This window comes from Scomber scombrus, chromosome 14 (genome assembly GCF_963691925.1).
Source record: "Scomber scombrus chromosome 14, fScoSco1.1, whole genome shotgun sequence".
In the NCBI taxonomy this organism is placed as follows: domain Eukaryota; kingdom Metazoa; phylum Chordata; class Actinopteri; order Scombriformes; family Scombridae; genus Scomber; species Scomber scombrus.
This window is the reverse complement of record NC_084983.1, coordinates 16,151,879-16,179,750: the sequence shown is the minus strand read 5'-3', so window position 1 is coordinate 16,179,750 and position 27,872 is coordinate 16,151,879. Positions and strand designations below refer to the sequence as shown.

Genomic DNA, 27,872 nt, shown 5'->3' with positions numbered 1-27,872 from the left:
ATATTTCAGTGTGTGTGTGTGTGCATTAGCGACAGTGGCAAGAAAAAAATTCCCTTTAATGGGAAGATACCTCGAGCAGAACCAGGCTCTAGGTGAGCGGCCATCTGCCTTGACTGATTGGGTTGGGAAAGAAAGAGGGAGGGGGAGAGGGCAGAGAGGGACAAGTACAACAGGAATATTAACAATTATAATACTAATAGTAGAAATATGACTGATAAGTCTACAGCCATGCTTTGAGTTAGATTTTAATGTCAGCATGCTAACATGTTGAGGTTCAGCAGGTACATTGTTTCCCATGTTCACCATCTTAGCTTAGCATGAAAACATTTTGCTAATTAGCAGTAAACAAAGGTCAGTTGAGGCTGATGGGAATGTCATTATTTTTGCACATATTTGGTGAATCAAATTTAAATACTGACCTGATGATGCCACTAAATCAATTCATTGGAATCCATCTAATAATTATTGAGACGTTTATTTCAAAACCATAAAAGTCAGCCTCATAATAACACTACAGGAGAAAGTCAGGGGATCACTCACAACGATTCTTCCTCTGGGAACCATGACTGTTCTTCAATTTCATGTGAATCCATCCGGTAGTTGTTAAAAGTCTGGACAGTGGTGGACAAACAGACTAGAGCCCAACCAATATCGGTCAGCTGATATTGATCTTATGACAGTATTGGTGAATATGTTGTTCGATATGTGCCGATAGTTAACTTTATTTTTTAAACTTATATATACAGCATTTTATGTAAATGTGACCCTATGTTTAAATTCAAGTTTAATATAAACATGTTTTTCTGCTCTTTCAAATTCATTTTGTTAGTTAAAGTTTGTTAAACTGTTAAATATCATCAATGTGTGTTTATGTATATACAGGATATATACATAAAGTAGGTATTATCGGCCGATATGTATCAATATTGGAATTTCTTTGCTCCTTAATATCAGCATCGGTCACAAAAATCCAGTATCATTCGCGCTCGTAAACAGACAGAACATACAACATAAATGTCATAATTTCATATAAGAAACTGTAAATGTGGGTTGTGTCGAATGAATGTCTCAATCTTTCTATTTGTCTGTGTTTTTCTCAGGCTGGTGTCCTCCATCCATGCTGTCATGGCGACCACAGCAGGAGTCATTGTTGTGGCGTCATGCCGGGGCAACGTCATCAATGACAGGTTAGACTTCATGTCATCCATCCTCAAACTGCTGATAAACTATGACTCCTCTGAATCCCCCTCAAATGTTTTAGATTTCCCACACAGTTATTACGCTTTCTTAGCTTCATCCACATCCTCAGGGCAAAGCCAGAAGTCTGTTCAGTTTTGATGTAACTGGTGAGATCTGCAGGACGCCCTATTTTGACATTCAGACTCAACAACAGAGAGGCAACAGAATGCAGTTTATTGACTTTGGAGGAAGTTGAGAAAGGTCCGACTTTATGCAAATGTCCCCTGAAGCACAGGAGAGTGACAGCCTGGCGACAACCAAGTAACCTTCAAATAAACAGAAAATCATAGTTGTTCCCTTCTCCACTCAACAACATAAACATACTCGAAACAGAGTTGAAGAGAGAGAGAGAGACAGAGAGGGAGCTTGGCGTGGTCAACGACTCATGTAAATTACATGCTCAGCGCTAACATGCCTGCAAGCAAAGACACGGCCTGCCTCTTTGTATCCGAATGTCTGAACACATTGTTAGTATTGTGCATTTCTTCTAAGAACCGACTTACTGCTTTAATTAACATGTTCTTTCCCCACTTACACAAGATAGATTTTTTTTTTTACTCTTTGGTGTGATTTTAAAAGACTGTTTCTAGCCGTCTTGTCTCTACAGTGTAATGGCTGCACAAGAGAGGAAGCAAACATTACATGTGCACCTATGTTAGCTAGGATGATACATGATTTAGGCTGCCTTAAATATCCTTAAAGAAAGAGCTATTGTACCTCCTTGCTATATCTGCTTTTTGTCAGAGATATTCACATGATTAACTTTGCCTTTATTTCAACAAAACCCATTTTCCTCCAATCTGACTACTCTTATTTAACTGTTATTCAACTGCCTCTAGATCAGCCACCTGGCAGGAAGCTAGTGTTAGCATGGCGTTAACCTCCCCGCACAGTTTATGAAAGTGTAACGCTAAGCTAATGCTAGGCTATTAATCCTACTGAGTCAGCGGCCAGACCTGGGCAGGCCCAGTTCCAGGCTGCTAATCTCCACCCGCCCCTCCCCATCGCCCACAGGGTTTAATTCCTCCACAACGCTGCTCAATTCTGCTGTCCGGTGACGTGCACAGGGCCCTGGAGCTTAGCAGACACATGCTCCACAGTCAGACCCATGAATACTCTTAATACTCCATTACAATCTGTCACTTCATTTAGACTTCATTGCCTCAGTTGCGACAACTATGACAAGGTTGTGCAGTGGTAAAACCTCCAATACTGATGGAATAGCATACAATATATTGAGTGTGGCAGCATGGAGCATATTATTCTCCATGCTAATCATTGATCATTTTGGTGTTTATGTCTTCCTGGTCCAAATTCAACCTAATGTATTCACCATATATTCACATAGACTGTTTTCCTGTGCAATGCGGGACTGTTACCAACATTTTGAGAGTGCTCAGAGCCCCAATGATGACTTTTTTTAGGCCAGTACCCACTTTTTGGAAGTTTAACACAGCATAATGTTATCGTGACCAATAGAAACAACATCCAAAAATACAAAAAGACGGCCCAAGTTGTAGTAAAGTCTTGTATGTACATCTAAATGTAACTAACACTGCATAATTATCACTGCTACTTATGCACTACTTTACTATTCAGTGTCACTTGTGTGGTTTCCTTTACAATATAATACAAAAACACACAGCTGTATGACAGTAATTTCTAGGCAAAGGCAAGGCAAACATATTTGTAAAGCACATTTCAAGAAGTAAGTAATTCAAAGTGCTTTTATGTAAAATATAAAATGCATCAAAATAAATATAATAACACATATAAGACAAGAAAAAAAAAAAAGTTGCAGTGCAGTATAAGGTATTAACCCTAAAATTTGGATTGAATAAAAAAGCAGTTGCAAAACTGTAAAGTCTTACTGCCTTGAACTTATCCCAAAGCAGTTGTCTGATCATTTGGAAGATGCAGCACAGAGGCTGAGGATGAGTGTAGGTTTGCACATATATTTCTATGGTAAAAGGCTTTGTCAGCAAGTTTCAAGAGTGATTTCTCTGCGTGCACTTACAAAAAGAGTTCTTCCGTATTTTCCATTGCCCTTAATACAGCAGATATATGTATATGTACACATATATATATTTATATGTACTACAGAGCTGAGTTGTGCAGCATTCATTCCACCCCGAGCTGTTTGTTGTGCCTCTCTGCTGTTTAATCTCCATCCACTGACCTTAAGAGCTCAAGAACCCAGTCAGAGGTCAGAGGTCAGTAGCTCAGCTCTTCCCTCCAGCTTTACCTCGTTCTGTCCACATAATTAACCATCACAGTAATCGGTGCTCATTAGACTACTGAAACCAACCAAGCTGTATTTAGATACGCCTGCCTTAAAGCCTTGGCATGCTTCTGGGAGGAAGGGGGAAGGCATATAGGTTAAATGAGTGTCTGCCAAACTGAAACTAAAACTAAAGATAAACCAATTGTCCATCTACCACATAACCTACTGGAGCAAAGTAAATGTAAATACGATGATATTTAAACCTTAACTTAAACTCATCATTGACTATAAGATGGCCCATTTGGTCTGCTTAGAAGGAGTGTAATCATACACATTGAAAAACAACCATTTGCATATTTCAGGCTTGCACATAGGTGTGCAAGCACACTGGGTTTTATTTTTTGAGTAAAGAAGTGAAGTCAGGTTAATTTATGTAGCAAATCAAGAGCTGACTGGAGTCTGCTGAGAGGCAGTGGCCAATCAGAACAGAGTGGGCTCATTGGGAAGGGGGGGGGGGGGGGGGGGGGGGGGCGACACCTTAAAGAGACAGAAGCTAAATTGACCAGGGTATAAAGGGCCAGTATAAGATACATAAGGAGCTTTTTGAATTGTAAATCATGCAAAGATATTACAGAGCTGGAAATGAGGATGGTATGTCCTCTTTAACGCCTCCACACTCTGACTCTAAACCACAGATTTATTTAGATTAACAACATGTCAGTTACTCTCTGATATTCGCCATGTAAGAAGCTTTAAAAATGGATGCCACACCGATATATATACTGTATGTATACCGCAGTTATTTTTTTCAATTAATTTATTAACTGCTTGGTCTATAAAATTTCAGGAAACTGTGGAAAAAATACAAAATTTCCGACGATGTTATCAAATATCTTGTTTGTTACATTATGAAGACAAGGAAAATCAAATTCTCACACTTGCAGATATTAAAAGCATCAAATGTGTGGCAATTTGCTCGAAAATTGTCTCAAACAATTAAATGATTATCAAAATAGTTGCAGATTAATTGATTTAGTTGACAGAAAATTGTGGAAAAAAATGAGTATAATTCAGAAAACAAAGTAGTAGATAAATACACATAAGCATTTATTTTGTCTTTTTCCTCCTCAGGCACTGGCTGGCAACCTACTTTGTCATCTGGTACGGTGTGCCCTACATGACATACGACATCTTCGCCATGTACCTCAGCCACTACCACCGCTTCCGCGTCAAAGGGCACGAGGAGTACAAGCAGCATTCACTGAAGACCGTGAACTCCTTCGTCCGCAGAGAGTTCCTGCTGGTGTTGCATCACATTGCCCTGCTCACTATCCTGCTGCCTGTCACACTGGTGAGGAGGGGGGAGGGGGAGGGGTGGGTGATGAGAAAAACGAGGTGGAGGTTTAGACAGCATTGATGAGGTCATGTTGTTTGTAGCTGAGGCCGGTAATTCACAATAAAGCTGAATGTCCTGCAGGCAGAACTGGCAGTGATTACTCAGTATCTTGCAGCGCTGGTGCTAAAACAATTAGCATCACAGATCACAATCTTCATCAACACTGTGGGATTACAATCACTGTCAGTGATCTCTTAGGGTTTTTTAGTGTGTGACATTGACTCTAGTTTGCCATATTTTTTTGTTGATTTGTGTTATTATTGCTCATATAAAATAAATATATTGGACATAGTTTTTTCTGCAATAAGATACTATTAAGTTAGTGCTGCTGGTGCACATAAAGTATCCTGCAAATTGTAATAAAAAGCAGATACTATCTCATATGACTTATCTGTGTCCTATGTTAGTGTTACCTGCATTTCTGAATTTGGCTGAAAATTGCAACCCAAGCTAGTGTTACCTGCTTTATTTGGATGTGCCTGTGCACCAGCTGCTACTGCTAGTATTTCTTAATGTTTTTAATTGTAAAGATAATTCAACTCATTTTTGATGAGTGAAGCTTTAACAATGAATCAATTAGTTGCCAAGTATTCAATTCATCGCCTACCATTTTGATAAAAATCAATCATTTTGAGTAATTGTTTAAGAAAAAAATGTCCAAATGTTCTGATTCCAGTTTCTCAGATGTGAATATTTGGTGGTTTATTAAGGATGTATTCACCAAGTGGCAACCACTAGGGATGAAGAATTAGGCTAAGCTAGACTGTAACTGCACAGTGCTAACCAAACTATCAGCTAGCATTAGGGTCAGCTCCACCCTCTTGTCCAAATATTGTCACTTATGGCTCCAAAAATCCAAGATGGTGACGGTCCACATGCAAACTGAAGGCTTCAAAACAGGAGTCCAAAAAACAGTGTTATCAGTGTTGGCTTCAAAACTGGGGGCGTTTCATCTCATACCTCATTGGTTCATTAGGGCATATGTGAATGCAGCAATCGCTCTCAGATGCAGGACAAAACAAGTGGGCTGAGATAGCAAGGAAAGGGTGGCCTAGGCTAGCTTCTAGTCGAACCCTGCAGTGGTTCGTTTTGCAGTGAGAACTTAAATCAACTCAAGCAACCAAAACCTCTGATTTATGACTCTGGTTCAAACTCCAGTGTAGGTGGCAGTAATACACCTGTTTGCCACGTGCTATAAACTAGAAAAAGAGCTGACTCAGTGGGACGCTTTCATGTTGAAATGTTTACAGAGAAGTCCAGGAAGCTAGTTAGCCAGCATATGACCAGAATGAGTCGTGTTGACCTGGAGCAGCGATGAGATAAAAATCCCTCATTGGAATTTGAACCCGTGGATAAAGTTGAGTCTGCTATAGAAATAGCCTAGTTTCTATATTACTACGCTTATTTAATATCAGCTGAGTGTTAATACTATGTTTGCAAATCACAATGAGCTATTGTTAGACTCATGAATGGTGGAGTTCTCAGCTTTATGCAGCAGAAAGGACCACTTGACTGATTATCTGTGTTTCATGGGAGAAAATGGGTCCACTGAGTCCAACTCAGTTCAAAGGCCTCCAGGAAGTAAATAGCAGGAAGGAAAAGAGAACAGGTAACTGGTAATTATTGATTGCTTTCTATGAAACAAAAAAATAGTAACAAATTAAACCTTTATTGATTTCTTTTACATCCTTGAATTGTTAAGTGTTGCAGGTAAGTAGGTCCAGTATAATGGGCAGGAAGGGAGAGTGAATGATCCAGTTTGTTTCCTGGAAACCGAAGCCAAGCAACATTACTATGTACATGAAAAAGAAAAACACATCTTGAATGGGTCATTATACAGTCAATGAATGCAAACAAGGAAGCAGGCAACAAAAGAGGAGAGGTACTGTGCACCAGGATGACCTTTAGTGTAAGAATAACTGGCTGATCAATAAATTGGAGACCTACTTTAACTATTACAGCTGAGTTCACTGTGTCAACAAAGAAAGGTCCAAATAAACAACTTGGCAATTTTAGTATTGCATAATTTTTTTTTCTAAAGAATAAATATATATATATATGTATTTTTATCACACTTTATCACTAGAATTTGGTCATTCAGGAGCTTCCTACAGACTTCCTTCAACCTGCCATTAAAGTTTATATCACAGACTTTACAGACATGCACCACAGCGACTCTCCTTTCCTACTGGTATCCCAGGTTAGCAGGCCAGGTGCAGTGGAAACTCAGCCCTTTTGTTTGCAGTGGCAGTCAGTGGCAATATGAGATCACATTACCCTACATTATTCAGCTGCAGCTGCAGTCATCCTCTCTTTCTCTTAACTCGCCACCCCTCCCTCTGTTTCTCCTCTTGTTCCCTCACTCATCAGCTTTATGCCGTTCTGGCTCGACCGGGTAATACCTGAGCCGGTACACTTATCCAACAAAGCTGTAGGGAGGACAGTGACATGCAGAGACCAAAGACCAAACCTTTAGGTGTAGATTGAATGTTGATTAAAACAAGCAAAAAGTTTATTCTCAGAGTCAGAAATTATTGAAAAGTTTAAGTTTAAATATAAAGTCATAATTTGTCTTATTGTAAAAGACCGTGATCAACAATATCTTGGTCTGTCTCTTCATACTTTTTGACTTTCCGACCCCATGGCACAATCTGTGGTTCTCAGAGTCCATCGATTCCAACCGAAGACAAACAAGTTTGTAGTAAAATAAGTTTCATTTTGTAAAAGGCTCCCACATTTCCTAAAACATCCAGGCACTGCTGTTTTTAATATGCATAACATATAGTCATTAAAACAGGAGCAAAAAGTGTATTCAATTGGGATTATTTTCAACTGCAAACTTGGTACACAAGTTTGTAATAATAAGTGAAATAAAGAATAATGAGTATAATAAAGATGGAGAGAAGCATGTCACCTTTTATTTTTGGGACTTCATAGGATCAGTTGTCAATAAGAAAAATCTCCAGACTTATCATTTAAATTAATCATTATATCAGTATTGAAAGGCAGGCTAATAATAACATATATGACTGATTTGATATCTTAAGGTTTTGAGTCAGACACAGCAAGCAAATTGAAGATATTACTGTTCACTCAGAAAGTGACTTTTCAACATTTTCTAGACTAAGGGATTAATTGAGACAATAATCGACACATTAATTGGCCATGAAAATAATCGTTCACAGGGACCAAATGACCAAAAGAATATTAATGTGGCCATAAAGTGTGTACGTCACAATGTTCCTAGACTCAGTTTTGCTTGGGGCATCAGACCAGGATACCTTTCGAGAGGCCGCCTTGTGTACTTCTTCAGGGCAAGTGGAGGTGGAGAACTCGGAGCAGACCTTGAACACCAGAGATTTTACAGATCAGGCCTGGGAAGGCTCAGGATACATCAGATGGAGCAGGGGAAGAAAGAGGATATGTCCTTCGAGAAAAACTTCTGGATTATTTTGATTAGTTTGCTGTCATCATGATATATTTGCAGGTTTGTATGATGGTGAAAGCCACTGCATTAACCTCAGTGGTAGAAGGCATGAAATAGATTCTATCTACATGTCCTGCTAAGTAGTGGCTAACCATGACATTTTATTTGCACACAGGGGAATGTGTGAAGGAGAAAAATTCAAATAAATCTCTGGACAGATGGTGAGCATCAAATGCTAACAAACCACAAATACACCTATTTTTTTCTCAGTGGCTGGAGGCAAATGAAGCAGCATGGAGCGGTGCATCAGAACAGCATGTTTGTGGCTTCATAACGTAGGTCAGTTTTAGCATATTTGCACAGAATACAGAGTTTGAATGATGCCTTGTACGTAGACCTACAGTAGTATAAAGGTAACACAAACACACACACTCTGGTGGGGGTGGAATGAGGTAACGAGGTAGTCTGTTAGGTGTGGTGTAAAGTTCCCCCTCTGTGGTCTCAGTCATTCTTTCATGGCCAGATGGCAAGGCCACGTCTGGAGCCACTCATGCTTTATTCATCATCAGCACACTGCAAGCTAAGCTAACACACGGCGCTTGTCTTTTGTCTGGAGTCTCTTTATCCATCTAGACTGACTCACCTATTCTAGGATGGCCTCTCTTAACTCACAGCACTGTGCCACTGGTCAATATTTCAAAGCTTCATTCATTACTTATGTACAGGACATCGTTCTGCCCTGGCCTGCCTCTCCTTCCTTCTGCTATCAAAAAGTTGTTGCGGTTAAGACATTTGCCTCTTGTGGCATTATGCAAACAAAATAAACATTATCTTAACAATAAAGTCAAAAGGATTTTATTCAACAGCTTCTGATTGGCAGCTTTAAATTTGAATCAGTTTGAATGTAATCCTGATTGAAACACACATCCACATGTTTTTTTTACTGTCGTTTTTGGTAAAGAGATTACCAAACTTTATTTACCTCCTTGAAAATGAAAATCAAGTGAAATATACAGACATAGTTAAACAGGAATCTCCTCTTCCGACTTGCCAGGATCAAGATTGCAGCCATGAAACACAATTTAGAGGATAGTAGTAGTAGATAGCATAGTCTATCCTTTGTAGGCCTCCGTATCCCACAAGGCATTTTATTTGAGTGTTCGAGCAATCTTTTTTCAAGTTGTAAAAGTTAATTTATATCTCATGAACACATCAGGTTTACCAGGTATTTGTATTTAGGTGGTTAGCAGTGATAGGTAAATATACCAATAACATAAAGCCACCGCAGTGAATAAATGATTTTATCCCGTTATAAACACTACTGTTTGTTCTTGTTTGCAGCCCGGATATGTTGAGAGTAACAAGATGTTAGAAATAAATTGAATATTGATGGATATATTTGCCATTAACCAGGCGTAATATTTGCTAGTTATCCATCATGTGTTGAAGTTAATCTTAGGCTTCATACGGTAAACATGGAAATGATCTCTGGTTACCATCAGTGTTTACATGTAAGGGAGTGTTTGAATGCACCTTTTAGTTTTGTTATCTTTTGAGGCTAGTTGACGTCATTTTGGGAGGAAGAGTTCAGCCTCACCACCAGGTCCTCCAACACCCTCACCTCCATGCTGGGCTGTCTTAGAGCATCTTTCTCCTGAAATGGGACACAGTTAATAGGGGAAGAGATCGAATGATGGACTCTGGTGTTGAAATCAAACAGTTTTTTGCGCCGATCCACCAGCCTGACGTACACATCCTTGTTTTCTCGTACTATAATAAATTCACTATTATCTGCCTTAGTAGTTCGAACAAAAAAGGACGGTCTCTCTGGAACCTTATACTGTGGACACACAGGGTTGTACGCAAGTGAACAGCACAAAAAAAATGAACATCAACTTGCAGTTTTGATTATATAACCATAGTAACCAAATAGTCAGGGTGGGTTAAAAGAAAGTTTCAGTGACATCTTTCAGGTACACCAAACGTCTAAAGTGCTGCTGTTGATTGATAACTGAAGACAGGTTGGTTGTCCGAACCTTCCTGCCACAAACTATCCACACTGACATTTCTCTTTTGACAGATGCAACATAACGCATTTCAGAACAAACTTATACTCAAAACTAGCAAAGGAAAGCTTTGATTTGGGCTATATATATATTTTGATACTCGGCTATCAAACAGATAAAATGGATTGGCTCTACAGACGACCAATGACAATATGAACCATACAGCAGCCTGAGGAGTGGGTTTCATTGGATCATTTTAGTGTCACATGACGTTTTTACAACCTGACATGTTGGATGTAAAGGACATAATTGAAAGGAACAATTTCATTTCTCTTTTAGTGCTTAAAATTAAAGATAACGTGTAGTATATCTGCCAATAGCAGCTTAATTACGGCTAATTGATTTATCAAAACAGGTACTGATCAAAACCTGATACTATCTCATGTCTTTTGAAGTCTCTTTTAGCATATTTTCAATGAGACTGCTCCAGAAGTCGTCCTTGAATGTCAGCTGTGTTTTGTTTTTTTCCCCATACTTGTGTTTATTTGCTCACTCTGTGTGCGCTCTTGTTTGTCTGTTCCTCAGTTCTTCAGAAGGGACCAGGGGGATTTCTTCATCGGCTGCTTGTTTCTAACGGAGCTCAGCACACCCTTCGTCTCCCTGGGGAAGATACTTATTCAGGTGAGACAGCACGTACACCTGCGCGTTCACCACACACAACTGGGGAAGTCTTATATCTGTCGTGTGTCCTGTGCCGTTTGTGTAAAACTCTCAAAGCCAAAAGGTTTTTAGAACACGTAGTGCAAACACTCTCCGACTGAAATAACTGCAGAAGTATCATAAGCACACTCTTGCTTTATCAGGCAGGTCAACTACCACCTAACACACAGGGGAATTACTATCTCACTAGCAGTAACATAGTGTTGCTTCAAAGGCTACGAGCATATCATTAACTACACAAGTTTGTCGGGTTACATGTTAAACTTTAAAATAAAAGCAGAGGTCACGACTATTAGCGTGTGTATTCTCGCCTCTGTTCTGCTGCTTTTGGGGAAGTTTACACTCCAGCAAGCACAGCCAACATTTGCCAAAAAAAGGCTGGTTAGTCCTCATCCTAAAAGCCATTTCTCTTGTTGCATTTAAAGTAAAACCTACAATTTAAAAATATGCAGTAAAGCAGAAATATAACCCCTGTCTTACTTATGTATGTATGTATGTATGTATGTGTGTATGTATAAGCTAGCTCGACAACGCTATAGAAGAACAATACAGTTTATTTCAATGTCTTCATGGATCATCAACTGGTGAGACGGCAGACCTTTTGCCAGGGTAATGTAGGTTTAGCCTCAGTCTTTTAGTAGGATATGCAGCCAATAAGTGAGTACTTTAGACCATATATAGGGTTTCCCTTTTATAACACAGTAAATAATTGAAATATGTAACCTTTGGCTTTAGGAATTTGGCATTTAATTTAATTATTTTCTGACGTGTTATCGACAAATTAATGATTTAATTGATACCGAAAATTATTGATAGTTGCAGCCCTATATTTTATTTATGTTCATTTTTTTAGCTTCAAAGTAGTTATAAGCTCTCACTTTTTTCACAGACAGGAGATAAGGCTAAAGTACTGTATTAACATGCTGGCTAAAAGGTGTGAGGTACCTAGTCGATCTTCAAAATGTACCTTCTGAGAAATAACCAGTCGGTAGTCTGTGTTTTTCTTCCAGAAATCATCACAGAAAGACCAACAAAACACATTTATAACTCATTTAGCAATACAAAAAATATCTTAAATGTATGCAAAAAGGGCTGGAAGAATCACGAAATGATTATTATTTTCCTCATTTGACAATTTAGTTGACCAGTGGTACAATCTTCCAAATGTTGAGGTGTTTTTCTTCAGACATCCCGTCATGAAACTTTAAATATGATTAAATAATGTTCAGTCATAATGTCCCCAAATAAAATTGAAAGGTTTATTTAGTATCTGAACAAATGAATATCTAGTGAGTCTATCAAGTGTTGCAGCAGGATAATCGTCCCTGAATTACGTTAGATGACACATCATCTTGAATAGGTGTGATTAGTTTATGAAATAATCTTCAGGACATTATCACAAACTTAATGTGAAATTGTATTTTTCTGCTATAAAATAAAGTCCTTAGGTTTTTTAATGGATTTAATAAAATACACAAATGCTGTCAGGGATATCTCAGATTTACGTAAAGCTGTTAGTGGTACTTCATATATGTATTTATCTGTATATAGATGGATTGCAGTAAGTCTGAAGCCATCCTGCTATGACTCTGACTGGGCACAAGAAATCCATTTATCATTTTCTTATGCAATTCCTGTTCAGGTGATATGCAGTGCCTGCATCATCGGGGGGAAAAACCCCAAAGTACCTCCATTTCATTTGGAATGTAGCTTGTCACTGTAACATCAATAATTAAGGTCCATGGCTCACCAAAAAATATAAAGAAGAAGAAGAAAAAAGCAAACATTAGTCAGTAGCATTTAGGCTAAGAGGCTATGGCACTGCTCACTCTCCCACGCTGCACTGCAGTCAATTCCTTCATTGGTTCCACCCAAACAACAAACAGTACATCCTGCACTCTTATTATTACTGCTGTTATGTAGTCTATGTGTGGGTTTGTATGTGTCTGTGTATATATGTGTGTGTGTGTATGTATACTAATGTATTATATTTAATGTAATCATTTTCTAATTATTATTGTCTATTACATTCAGTTGTTCTTAAGCCTGTTCAGCACATTGTGGTTGTTTTAAATGTACTGTATAAATACATTTTGAAATTGACATTGACATTGACATGCAAGTATGTGCTGTATCGTCAGAGGCTCCACGTCTTAGAAAAGCAGTAATCTAAGAATAGCAAAGCCTAACTGTGTATCTCAGTAAAATCAGTGGAGCGTGAGCTTCCAGGTCTTTGCTGACATCTGGTGTCAACAGAGAAAAAGAGCAAAGCAAAGCTGCACTGCTCCTCTGTCTTTAAAAAAAAAAAAACGCTGCCCTCCTTTGGACTAGATCAGCGGAACGGAAACCCTGCCAGACATTTTTACTGCTCTCAACAGCAGTGTTGATTCCTGTTGGTTCCTGTTGTGCATACCAGGGTTCCTGCTCATAACATAATTAAATATATATATATATATATATATATATATATATATATATATAATATATATGACCATGTTATCTAACAAATATATCTTAACAATAAGAGCTGCAGCAATTATGTACAATTATCAATTAATCTGCCAAATCTTCAAATGTCTTATTGTCTTATTTTGTCCAACCAATGGTCCAAAACTCAAAGATATTCAGTTTACTATCATGTATGACAAAAAAAAGCATTAAATCATCACATTTTGAGAAGATGAAAACAGCAGATGTTTGGCTTTTTTGCCCAAAAAAGGACTCAAGTTATTATTAAATTATTAAAATAGTTGCCAATACATTTTTTGTCAACTGACTAACTGATTAATCCAAACTGTACTGACTAAAATAAAGACTGTAGTACACAATATTACCACCATTTTAAGAGGGATCTTGTCATTAATTGAAATATTAGACCAGTGGGAATTTTGACCTGTTGGTGAAGCTCAATGAAAAGCCGAGATCTCTAAAGTCGTTAGAGTTAATTATCTGGGGACCATGAATGTCTGAACACAGTTTAATGGGCCGAAATATTTCACTGCAGACCAACTGATGAACACATCCTTTAACAGATATTATAAGAAGTATGATGCTCCAACCTTAATCTCTGTCTTATTGTTTTTACCAGCTTGTTTGTAGACATATGAACAGTAAGAAAGAAAGAAAGAAAATGTATTCCTTAAATATCCATAAAAGATCCCCAACTGTTCCCTCATTAAAAATCCAGAATGAACAGAATCAAGTATTGTTAATTTTAAGTTCAACTGTTAATAAGTGCATGCCTTAAATGCATATTTCAGCAGATGCACATACTGTACATCATTCTGCACCATCTGAAGAAAAAGTCGATTTTTGATTGGAGAGGGACCTAAAAAAAATAGCGGACATTTAAGATTGTTACCTTAAACTGTTGTCTTCATGCACATCCTCTTTCCATCCCTCCCTGGTTTTCTTGTCTCCTCCCACCAGCTCAGCCTCCAGGACCTCTGGCTGCACAAGCTCAACGGCGGTATGGTACTACTCACCTTCTTTTTTTGCCGCATCGCCCTCTTCCCCTACATGTACTGGATGTACGGCCAACACTACAGCATCCCGCTCTACAGCGTTCCCTTCCACCTGCCGCTGTCCGCCAACCTAGGCAACTCGTGCATCCTGGCGCCGCAGGTCTACTGGTTCGTTCTGCTTTGCCGAAAGGGCTGGCGTCTGTACCGGCGTAGCCGTAGGCCAGACTCGTCACCCGCGGCCGCCGTCACTGACAATTCAAAGGACGATTGATATCCAGTTCACAAATGCTCGCTCAAGCTGCACACTCAGCTACTAACGCAACTACTTCTGCAAAGGCACTAGATTGACTTAACACATTTCAAACCCCACCATTGTACTGTAGTACACCAGGACTGCCAGCACTCCTTGGCATTTTCCGCACACTTTTAACTCCTCGGTTACAAATCTGCTGCCTAAAAAGTGGACCTCTCCACCAATCCAACTCTACTACTGAAGTTTGATGATTTAGGTTTTTATTGGGTTTGGCTCTTGCCTGGAACTTGTTGGAGTGCTACGCCGCGTCTGAAGAAAGAGTGAAAACGTGGAGTAAAAGCACCAGAAACTGAGGAGGCGCTTCCATGGAAAGAAATAATCTTTATCTGTAACTCCTACTGTGTTTACAGCCTCTGCTGATCTGGACGGTCTGTTACAGCGTGTGTGAGTAGCTGTTACGAACAGATTGTATTTATTTTGATGGTTTTGCGTTTTCACTCCCATTCATTCACTTATCACATAGATATGAAGGGATGCGAAATCAGGCAGTATTAGAAGGAAAAAAATGTGAGGAACATGTGTGACCTCATTGACATCTGAGAGCTAATTTATATATATATATATTTTTTGCAATAGCTACCTTTGTTTATAACCCCGTCAATGTGATAGGTTGACTTTTCACCCCTGTTGGTTTTTTTGTGGTTTCCCATACAGCATGTCACCATGGCATCAGTTTGCAGCAGCAATCCTACCTTCCTCACTGTATCATCCAGCACAGATATTTCCAGTAGCCGTCCCCTTCAATAAGAGTTTTGTATGTATAGTATATCCCGCAGAATTATTGCTAAATCTTCCTACTTCCAAAGCTTCCTACTTGGAAAATTTTTGTTTTGTTTTTATTTTTGTTTTTTGAATGTTGTCAGGAATTGGTAATAACCTCCAATGTTAACAAACTCATGCTTCATTCCCATAAAACGAAGATTTCCATCACATAAGTCACTTTCATGGTTGCTCGTCTTGGAAGTCATGCTAGATTTTTATTTTATTTTTTGCAAAGTTTGGTTTCCTGTGACGTGACATCAACCTAATTACACAGCAAAAAATACAGACTAGATTGCTTACGATGTCTGAATAATGATGTAAAGCCAATAGCCCTCTGTTAGAGAACATAATACATTTGGACTCATTCAGATTCAAATTTCTGCTGCGTTAGGTCGGTATCATTTTTACAGGAAAGAGGGCAAGTTTATTTTTTGCTACTGAGAGACTCATCTTCTGAATCCAAATCTCTTGTTAGATGACACTGTAGCATTGCAGCTGCCACAGAAATGTGCCATGCTGACAGCTAGAGCTGACGTGGAGCAGCTTGTGACGGCGCAGTCAGTGAGGGTCACTCGTGGTCAGATGTCCAGTCGAAAGTCAGTCAGATCTGCCTGTCAGACCCTGTCAAAGGTGGTGATGAGGACTAATTTAGGTTTCACTTTTAGGTCAGATGGTGCCTGGTTGATCTCAGGGCTGAGGTCAGAGCAATAACTTATGCTAAGGATTGAAACTTTGGCGCAGTGAACCACAAAAAAATCAAGTAAATCAGGAGGTAGTATCTAAGAACGACATCCAGTTACTTTTTCCTAGAGGCTCCGGAGATTTGTAGGCACTAGTGTTATGAGGTGTTGCATTGACTACTTTACACACACTATAGGTTTTTAGAGATTTACATCATATTTTAGTTTCATCACACACACAAAAAAAGATTTAAAACCATATCTAAACCGATATCCAGAGACGTTGTTGCTAGACTTGAGAGGACAATTTTTATCATGCAAAGCTATTTTTAATTTCTGTTGGAGCCACAGGTGCAGAAAGACATTTATCTTATGAGAGAAAATCAATGTCACCTGCTTTACTTTTGAATACGATTAAGCAGAAGCTGTTATGTTCAATAACAAATGCTGCAGGGTTAGTTTCACACACACATCTTAGACCCTTGTATAATATTCTTGGTCATATAAGCTTTATAGTAAACTAACTGATTCAGAATGCATTAACGGGCTTTTTCAATGTCCTGCAAATTTAATCTATGCAAAAGGGGCTGCCGTGCATGTATACAAGACTGAAGTCAAGTCATATCTAATTGATCCAGGCCTTAGTACGTTGCGTTGTTTCTGAATGTTTTTTGGGGACCCTACATTTATTTCTACTGTACATTTCTACTGGGACTCCACACCACAACTCACCACAAGTCTCGTGTTGCATTCCAGTCGAATAGGAAGTTGAAAATTGTTTGCTTTGTCTTTCAAATTTACCTCACAAGTGTTTTGATTAATTCAAATTTAAGTAGAGCTGAAAGAAAAGAAGGAAAAAACAAAACAAAAAAACAGGTGTATGTTGATCATTATTTGCAATCTGTGTGAAGGATTTTAGCGTCATACTCGTTTACAACAGCAGCTCAGTTGACAAATCTGAGTTTCCCCCTAAAAAGGGCTCTCACCTTTTCAAAAAAACTCCATTTTAAATGCAACTCACATAGCCTCAGTAACCTGCAGATGTTTGTTGCTGTGTTTCAGGCAGTTGCAGTTTTTAACAGGCAGGAAACAGTCCCAAACTTTATCTACCATTTTTGGGTCTTTTGGTTTTGAAGTCCAAAATGTGCACATCATTCAGCACAGTGAAGTGGTTTCCTCTATTGTAGAACAATTTACTCATAGGATTAAAGTGATGATTCATTTCACGAATGTGTGGTGCTCATACATTGTGAATTTCAAAATTGAGACCAACGATTATGGATTAAACAGTTTTTTAAAAAGTATTAAAAGTGACAGTCTTTTAAGTTTCTTGAAGGAAATAAAAGTTCCAACTTACTGGCATATATGACACCATCAAGACTGCTTCAAATGCCAGTGTCTTATGTTGCACTGTTGGTTTCTGTAGTGTCATCATGGCCGTGTAGGAATCTTACATTCTGCACCCATGAATGGCAAACAAATTGGTATCCAGCACCTACTGGGAACAGTGGTGTAGGAAAAAGGTGATGAGTCATCTTGCTGGTTGCCTGCCTGACCAGCAACGTGAGGACAAGGGAGTAAGGAGAGCCGAGCTGCTGAATGATGGGGTTTGTTTGTCTGGCTTGGCTGGAGACCAGGAGAGTGCAGGGCTCTTTTGTCCGTGGCTCACCACCAGGACACTGTTACTGGAAACATCCCAGGCTTTTTTTTATTTTGTTCTGCTTTCTGTCTTTTCTTTCAGCTGAGGTCACTCTCACTCTTTTTTTTCTGCTTTCATGTCCAGCCTTGGCCTCTTGCATCCACATGCCTGCAGGGATAAATGAAATGATGGTTATCTGTGACCTGCAGCAGTCACCAGGTCTCTTGGCTTATGTGGTCTGCAATGATAGAAAGTTGCTCAGAGTTAGCAGAGCTGAGTAAGCCCCCCTGCCTCCTCCTCCTCCCCCTCCTCTTCCTCCTCCTCTCTGCTGCCATCTGTTGTCAGGATTATCTGCTTGTACACTCAGCAGTTTATAGGTAGAATTAATGGGGCTAGGCAGGCATTTCCTATTGATATTGTGCATGTCTTTTTTATGTAGTTTGCCACCTTGAGATAAATTGATCTCAGTTTTAAGCCTCCATGACCTCACCCTTCACTAAATACACCGAAACAACTGACATGAGGGTCTATGTTAATGCTTTGGGATTGGTGGTACTGATTCGATGAATCGGCATTGTTAAATTTGATCATTTTAACTCCTGAAATAGTTTGATAGAAATATATTCTTGTTTTAAATTGGGAAACCGCATGTATACCACGATGCGATAGAGAGTAGTAGTAGTTCCTGACCCTAAAATGAAGCCTGTCATGATCATTTGAGCTTGACTTCCCGTAAAACTGCTTCATAGCTTTTGAAGAAGTCAGTGAGTCACTGAATTTGGCAGGTCCATTTGACGGAGAGTTTGGGAAAAACCGTCCAATAGAGGGAATATAATTGTAGGCTCACTGCTTTGGATCCATAAGATTTTAACAGAAGTCCATAGATGTTGCTCTAAAATCATCATTTAAAAAAAACATACAACATTCCACCTTTTTTTTTCTCTGGATTTAATCATCAAAAGTTCACATTTTTTTGTTAGTTTTACCTTTCTTTTAATCTCGGCCTTCTGGAAATTAAGAAAGCTAAATTATATACTCATTAGTTTGTGTGTCCAAAATTCAAATGTAATTTCTTGTACTTCATATCAGTCCTAGAGACACTGACTAGCCAATGCCTGATTTTAAAAACACACTCATATCCGATAAATTGGTATAAACTGAAATCAGCCCAGATTGTGCTTTGACCTGACTACAGTGTTTGGTTCTTGTGAGGTTCATAATCAATTAAGGGACGGCGAGCCACATTAATTCCACCGCTTGACATCTGAATCACTGCCACATACAACATCTGATCCTAAACCTTGCAAATCCCTCAGTAAAGACATATGAAAAAGGTTCAAAGCATGCAGACTGCACATATGTTAACAGGTATATTTGTCACGTGATAGATTCTTAATGTAGGAAGTCTTATCCTCTTTGCTCAGGGTTTGATGAAATATGATAAAATTGCTAACACATGTATGTATAATCTAGAGGTTTATTGTAAGATGATGAAACTGAGGTTTTGAGAGTTATTCTGAACATGATCACATCTAGAATGGTATGCTGTTTTCTTTTCTATATGATGTTTTTAAAGGGTTTTTTTTTTTTTTTCCCTTATAGATTTTTCTAATATTTATGCTTTCTGACATGGCTTGTGATATTTAACTTTTAAGGGTTGGTAAACCAAAGACTGTCAGACACTTAATCATAGTAACTATTGTGATATATTAAAAAAATATCCATTTGATTTTCAGTCTTTTAGACCTGCTGTAGATTGTTTGACTTCATAGCTAAGTGACTCACTTCTCACTTAAAAAAAAACACAACTACCCTCCAGTCTTATCCTCTTTCTCGGGGTCCCAGGAAGTGACCAACTTGAGTTTGTGATAGGTGTTTCCTCTGAAGATAAATTGGTGGATGAAATACAGACTTGCTCGCTGTTTAGTTAATTCTCCACTAATACACACTCTTAACTTACATGTGCTTTTGTTCAAGTCACTGACATTTTGCTCATTGGTTGTGAAACTACATAATGCATTGTTTTTGGCCACATTTCCTTCCTATCCCTTGCCTTAGTATGTAAGGATACATTTTTATCTTGTGACAGCTGTTGAATGGGAACATGGACACCAAAATTAGCATGTATATACTTACATAGTACATGCTAACACTTTATCTTACACTGTGTGGTTATAATAAGCTCCAAGTTCACTTTTAGCTGATGTTGAGTCGTAGTTGACTTCAAGCCGTAGACTGTATACATTTCTAAATAAATACTATATATTACAGTTTATGCTTCAAGTCAACATCTCGTCACAAGCTGTTATACTTGGCTCCATGTTAACACTTAGGCATTTGAGTAATTTTTCACTCTATGCTAACACTTCAACACATGCTGCTATGTACTGAGTGGTTGTAAACTAAATGCGAACACTATAGGTTGAGTACTTAGCTCCAAGTTAACACTTCATATATGTTTAGTGGTAGGCGACTCCATGCTAACACGCTAGCGTAGGCCTACGCTAAGTTGAGCAGTAGTCAACATACTGCTAACATTATTTCGAGTGAGATTTTACTCCATGATACCACTTAAGCTCATGTTACTATGAGTTGAGTGGTTGTAAACTGAATGCTAACACTATGTTCAATATGTACCTCTGATTCTCTGCCCATAGTCGAAGCTGCCCAAATATCAGCTAGTAAAAACATAGACGTCAGAGCCCATAAGGTTTTGACAGCCCTCTTGTGAGCCCTCTTGTGTGTCTAAAGACAGATCTATGGGAGACGGAGCTGATCAGAAATGCAGATTAAAGAAATAATCAGTGAGAAGAAGCATTCAGGAACAGAGGAAATTATAAATGGGCCTGTTTGAAGCCAGGAAACATTTCCCTATTACACTGTTTTGGTCCAAAAATATATGAGAACGTGTCTTTTTAGACGTGTTGTAAATAGTACAATAGTCAACAACCAGGCAGACAGCAGAAGCTAATTTTGGTGTCTATATGTTCTCATTTTTTTTAAATGGCACATGCTAATTCCTTTGTGATTTCACATCCAAAAATAACATACATATGTCTAGCGTTGCTGTAGCTTTTTGAGGTATGAATGGGAATTATATTTGCGTGTTGGGATTGGTCCCCCCCCTCCCTCGTGGCACTTTTTGTGTAATTGTGCTGCTTCGTATTCTCACACATGCATTCAGGGTTGGTCCCTTTCCTCGTGGGATGTGACAGGATTTGGGCTGGAGTGGGCTGGTGGGGTTTGTAGTGGGTTAAAGATTACATTTATGCAGTTAGAACGGGTTTTTAAATTGTGGCCTATAATGCTACGTACATGCCATGTTAGATGTAAATATGAGCTGCTGGAAGGACACTAATATGCTGGGATCAGACTACACAGTATCAGCCCAAAAGTAGCCCAAAAATGAGCATAAACTATGATAACTGCTCATATCAAGATCTAATCTGACCCAATAACCATCTCAAAAAGGCTAAAATACTGCATAGTCTGATCTTGGCATTAGTTCTTATTACAAATGGAACGTGTAAGCTAATTTTTTATCAATTTTTTGTTAACACTTAATTGGCAACAGTTGCAAAATGTTTAAAAATGGATAGAAATTCAGAGATCATTAGTAAAAAATAATACACATTTTCAGTTATAATGATGCATATATACAAAGCTCTACTGACGACATCTAAAGTGACATCGGTTTCACTTTTTTCATTATGTGTTTTAAATTTATTAATAAATATAATTATGAGTGGGGTGTTCTATTGATTTTAAACATCGATATTATGTTAGATTTACTCTGATATGATGTGAATGCGCCATTAGACTGATGGAAAATGCACAAACATGACTGAAACAATTTAGCGTTCAGATTTTAATTTTTATTTCTTTACGGATGAGCTTGCGCTGCATAAACTGTATTGCTGGGACTGATTTTGATCTGTGGACAGTGAACCAAATTTGGTCTCTGGTGCCTTGTGAAAAATCTATTTGTGATACCCACAAAAACTAAATGTGAAGAAACTAAGCTGGCAGGCAGTGTTTACAGGTTGTGGCTGTATTTATCATGTTTATCACTGTATCATCTGAATCATTATTTATATTTTAACAGGTTGAAACTGTTTGAAACGAATCGCTATACATTTACTGCAAGAATGAGAATGAAACCTGCGATCCCTTTTGAAATTATTAGCAAGTTTAAGGTCTTTATATTATTATTTTGTAGTATTTCATATTTTGTAGCATTACAAATCCCATAATTTAGGTTTTTTTTTGTTTTGTTTTTTTAAATGGATGCACATCATTTGAGGTTGATACCCTTTAAATCACAGATATATCGTAGTCTTGACTTTGTTTGCTGTGTTTCTGTGTTTGTTTTTAGATCTGTCATCTGTCAGTTTAGTGGATGTGTGTATGTTTTGGAGATTTGAATCTTGACCTGCTGTCCATATCACTCACCGTTCCGCCATATGGGTGTGTTACTGACTTAAATGCAGCACCTTCACAACCTTTAACACTTCCTGCCCCACATTATTTTTGATAGCATTCTAATTTTTCATATATATATATATATATATATATATATCTATATCTCTATATATATATCTATATATATATCTATATATATATCTATATATATATCTATATATATATCTATATATCTATATATATATATATATATATATATATATACATATATATATATATATACATATATATATATATATATACATATATATATATATATATACATATATATATATATATACATATACATATATATATATATATATATATATATATATATATATACATATATATATATATATATATATATATATATATATATACATATATATATATATCAAATTTGATGCATCTGTCCTTTTTTGTAGCGTGACCCTTTTTTTGAGGAAATTTCCTATCCGAGAAGAGACTGGACTGTTTTATGAAGAAAAAAAACTTAAAACTATTGATGTAAGAGGAGTTATGTACTGTAGCTGCAACTTGTGAATTCAGAGCACCCCTTTAAAATTCAATAAACTTGATTTGATAGACTGTTTTGAACAAGTCTCAGTTTTATTTTCCATGTTTTGTTATGTGTCTCTGTTTTCATGCAGAATTTATTTTAAAGACCCTGAAAATCGGCCCATTTTTCTTTAATATTCATGGCTAAATAGGAAACAATCCAAGTAAAATAAACATATTTTATTATTATTTGTCAAAAGTTTAACACTCAAAAGAAGAGCAATGACAAAACAACCCACCAGTCTAAAGTCAGATTCATTGTCCAATCACAGACAAAGAGCACACACACACACACAAAAAAACCCAGAAATAAAGAAATCCTTTATGTGAATAACCAAAACTCTCCTTTAAGAGGACGATTGAGAAAATACATTTTCAGGGCCTTTAAATAAGTTTTACATTACCACCTTTTTTTTTATCTTCTTTTTTTTTTTTACATAAAAGGACATCATTAGCCTGAAAATCAGACTGAAAAGCCATTTTTTTCATCTCATTCATTCAGCCTGATTGTGTTCATGTTAGCTGATTTCTGCTCGGAAAGGTATTTTATTGTGTTTTGCCTTATAGCCAATACATATAAAGTGACTTATCCATTTACCAATGTCATTTTCAGTCAATGCGGAGGCTGCACTTGTAGTTTTTAGGACAATTGAAGAAATATGGTGATTTAAGAGTGTTTTTTTTGTTTGTTTGTTTGTTTTTTTCTTTATGGAAGTTGACTCACACCAACCTTTACAAATGTGTAATTTGTCATTTTTGTTGCCATTTCTCTGTTGGCTATGTGACTATGTAGCTATTACAGAAGACAACATCCCTATCATTAATCCCACAAAGGTGTGATTGGCTGATTGTTTCTCCAAATGGTTGAAACAGTCGTCAATGATCACAACATCAGATATATTAAAATGGGAGATGCAGACAGCAATTTAGAGGAAGAAATCTTTTTTGTTTTGTTTTTTTCATTTTGTTTCCCACTAAAAAAAAAGAAAAGATGACAATAATGCTAAAAAGATATTGTCAATAAGGTTTGTATGAATTAAATGATGTAGTCCCCATTATTAGTTAGTAAGTCAAGCCAAGAATATTTATGAAAAAGTGGTCATGATCTATTTCTATGTGCATGCCACGCAGCAAAATACCATGGCATGCCCCAATCTAAATTTAAATAGCTCTAGTGTTTTTATATCCATCCACTTGTGCAGTGTGGGAGCAAACAACTAGACCAGTAAGACAATAATAAACAACATATGTGGTTTTACAAGGTGTCAAAAAGTGTGTATTTTTAAAGGCAAAGACGTTTAAATGGCCATCATGAAAGAATTTGAGGAAACTGAAAAATAAGCCTTGAGTCCACTGTTATCATCTCTGTGTGTGCTTTAAATTAAAGTAAATTACATTATCTGCTCACATGCTTTCCTCTTCTTTCTTTTTTTTAAATTAAGTGTGTGCATTAATAATATGTGCATGCTCTGCGTCTGTTCATGGTGAAGTTGGTGCTTCTTTCAGCTGTAATGTGAAGTCATGGCCACCGGGAGGCGCTGCTGGGCCAAAGCTGAGGCTGAGCTGCTCTGCTGTTGGAGTGAACAGGACTTGCGGGTGGAGGGACGGTGGTGTTGTAAGATCATCCCACTTCTCCGTGTCTACTGTTGACATTAACTGCTTTAACATTTTACATTTTACAATTTCATATGGTCATAAATATTCAAAATGCTTCTTGCAAGTTTAAAATGAGTTACAATGCTGAAATCTGCAGGTAGATTAAGCCACACTGTGATCTTTAATCTCACGATGTTTCTTAAAACTTTACATTTTGGCTTAATAACAAACTACAAATAATTACCACAGCTTTAATATTTGAAGTTATATATAATTTCAGCCTATGCAACAACATGTTACAAACTTTTTCACATGAATCTTTGAAAAGAGTGAAGGCTAATGAGACCCTGAAGCTAAGATAAACACAGAAGTGGGTTTAGGCTTTTTTACACAAGTAGGAAAAATCGGACGGTTTTTTTCATCAGCCTCCATTAAAAAATGGTTAGTTAAGTTTATTTCGAACATGTTAAAATAGCGAAACAAAGCAAATAGGCAGTGGTTTACGGCAAAATAAAATTCTAATAAAATTAAAGCCAACCAAAAAAAAAATATATATATATATATAGACACACATATTTTCCTTCCATTTTCTTTTTTTTTCTTTTTTCTTTCCTTCTTTCTTCCTCATTTTTTCTTCCTTTTTTTAAACTCCTCTTTCAGGCATACAACAAACAATAAATATCGAATGGGTGTAGGATGAAGCAATGAGCTTTTCTAGTCCTACCCCTTTTTTTTTACCCTTTTTTAAATTTTATTTTTATTTTTAGACTCAATCAGTCACTTCCAAGCTAAAGAAGAGAACAAAAAAACTAAAACTAAACTAAAACAAAGAGAATACAGAACATACAAACAAAACAAAAAAACATCCAAGCATTCAAAACAATACGAGTGAAAGATGAAGTACGATCAGAAGTCCTCTTAACAAGTGGCTCATGATATCTTTAAGTAACACGTCCTTTGTAATGTAACCCAATTTACTGTAATATTTTATTTTATATATTCACCAATATCTGATTATTCCAAGTTTGCCATTATTGAAAGTAATGAAAAAGAAAGAGTGCTTCATTCCTTTCTTAGTATTCCTGTGGCCACATTTGTAAAGTTATTCGCTACTGTTAAAGAGTGGCTAATGGAGCCCAGTGCTGTGCAACTTAAACAAAGTACATGTAAATAGGAAAAAATTAAGAAAACATCTGCACCATTTTGACATGGTATTGCATTTAGGGGAACAAACAACAACTGACATGAATTAAAACTCAAGAAAATTAAGAAACACTTGCAAATGTAAAACACCAGCATGCACAGAAATACTGTAAATCGTTCACAACTAAAAGTTACTGAGTTGCAACATACCCTAACCCTGTAAAGTGATTTCCAGGGGACTAAACATGAACATGTGCATGCACTATTTGGTACTGGAAAATTAGCTAACAATGTTTATTTTAGTTTTAAAATTCTGACTCAATTATTTTGATATTGCTTGGGATAGTACCCTTTTTATGAAATCCTTTTGTAATTACTAGTATGTTCTTCTGTTTCTTTAAATGCAACATGTGTTGGAAGTAATGATAAAAAACAACATGAGTCTTTAAATTTTAGATAGTGTAAGTTTAATTACTGTATGCCAGTTTGTAGATCAACAACTCTTCAAATCATAAATTCAAAATATTCAAATTGCAGTATATCACAACTTTAATGTAGAAAAACATTACCTTTTTGAAACTATTCTAAAAGTCTTTCCCTCTTCCTTGTGCACCTTTGCATCTTTAAAGTAATATTAAAAAATATCCCTTTTTGCTCAGGTTATCCTTCATTACTATACTGATCCAGTCTTCCTCATGGTTTAGCTGCTTTGACTAAAGTGAAAGTCATGAAATTGCCCCCAAAGTAAAGACATGAATAATACTGGCCCCTCCTCCCCATTTGAACTTTTCCCAGCCCCTTAATGTCCCAAAATACAGAGTCGAACCTGTTGCTCCCAAGCTTGGAAGTCACAGATAACTTGGACACAGAGCAGGGGCAGCAGGGGTAAACTTCCAGGAAACACACAGTAGGTATACAACCAAAGAGGAAGATGGAACAAAATCATGTGCTGCTTCAACTGGATTACTTCAAAAGGTTGGTTTGATCATTCCTCAGTTCCTGCACGCACTGAGAACTTGATCTGTCTGTGCAGTACATAATCTCTTTTCCCAAGATGACATTATACATGAGTTTTCCATGGCTTATAAATAACAACTGCTCTTGCTTTGACCAGATGAGAGGAGAGAGTAGAGTGGAGCTTGATGGGACTTTAATGAGTTGCTGCCAAGGAAATATTTTGCTACCCCGGCCATCCTTTAAAACCCTTTTGCATCTTAAACTTTGCTGGAATATTGACATGGGACACCAAAGATAACATTTAAGAAGAAAGGCATTACAGACGAACAAACTGACGGAGTGAAAGACAGGAAAAATAGAAGGTTTGTTTTCCGAGATCCAACCACCCCATTACTCGTTTTACTTGAAGCATAGGGGTGGTGAGAGTCACTAAAAAAGGCCATGGATGAAACCACAAAGGAGACAGTGGTAAGCGATGCTCTGGTTCAGTTCAATACCACCTTGCAAGATGCCGTAAGGGAGGTGCACATGGATGTAAGTGCTTTCAAGCAGCGCATAGAGCAAAAGATTGAGGAGATGTGCATCTCTAATGGACACTTGGCCGAGACGGTGATCAAGCTGCAGGAGGAGAACCTGCAGCTCAGGGCAAAGATGGAAGCCCTCAGCCGTCTAGTGGAGGGTCTCCCTGGGGTGAAGATCGAGAAGAGTCTTGCTGAAGTGAAGGAGAAGATCGAGCAGGGAAGTATAGAGAATGGACATGCACAGATACAGTCCAAGACCTTGGAAGATCAGAGGGGTCTGGCTAACTCTGGAACCACTTCCTCGAACCCTGAATCAGGATCAAGTACAGGATCAAGCCATGCTGCCGCTTCTGCTCCTTCTGCTCCGAGCAATATCCCAGTCCTTCCTCCATGGAGAGTAAAGAGACATGCTGAAATGAATGTGAGTATTTATCCAAAGCTGGTGTCTTTGTATTCACTGTTTTCCACACATTCTGCAGTTTATACGATCAGGAATGTCACTACCTTCCTCTGGATTGCAACAGAGGAGGGATACCAACATAAACAACATGTATGTTTGTTATATCAGTTGCAAAACAGGCAAGTGGATGAACTAAAGGTATGGAGTGTTGCAAAATGGGTCTGGTCACAAAAAAATCTTCAGTTTTTATGGCTTCCCTCTAACTTCCATCTGCTGAGTTGTCATTTGGGTTGGGCGATGGTCTAATTTACTTGAGATGACATAAAAATGTAAATAATCATGCAGTAATGATGTTCACAGTGA

General features: G+C 37.6%; 1 protein-coding gene across 1 annotated transcript in view; it reads left to right on the top strand.

Moving 5' to 3' along the window:
- The window catches only part of tlcd3a (TLC domain containing 3A), a 32,362-nt gene extending 9,777 nt beyond the window's left edge, over positions 1-22,585 (top strand). The window contains exons 2-5 of the mRNA XM_062432890.1: positions 1,101-1,187; positions 4,595-4,814; positions 10,878-10,973; positions 14,442-22,585. Coding sequence (XP_062288874.1) covers positions 1,101-1,187; positions 4,595-4,814; positions 10,878-10,973; positions 14,442-14,747 — 709 coding nt within the window. The 3' untranslated portion in view covers positions 14,748-22,585. The remainder of the gene's footprint in view (positions 1-1,100; positions 1,188-4,594; positions 4,815-10,877; positions 10,974-14,441) is intronic.
- Positions 22,586-27,872: the final 5,287 nt, after the last annotated feature.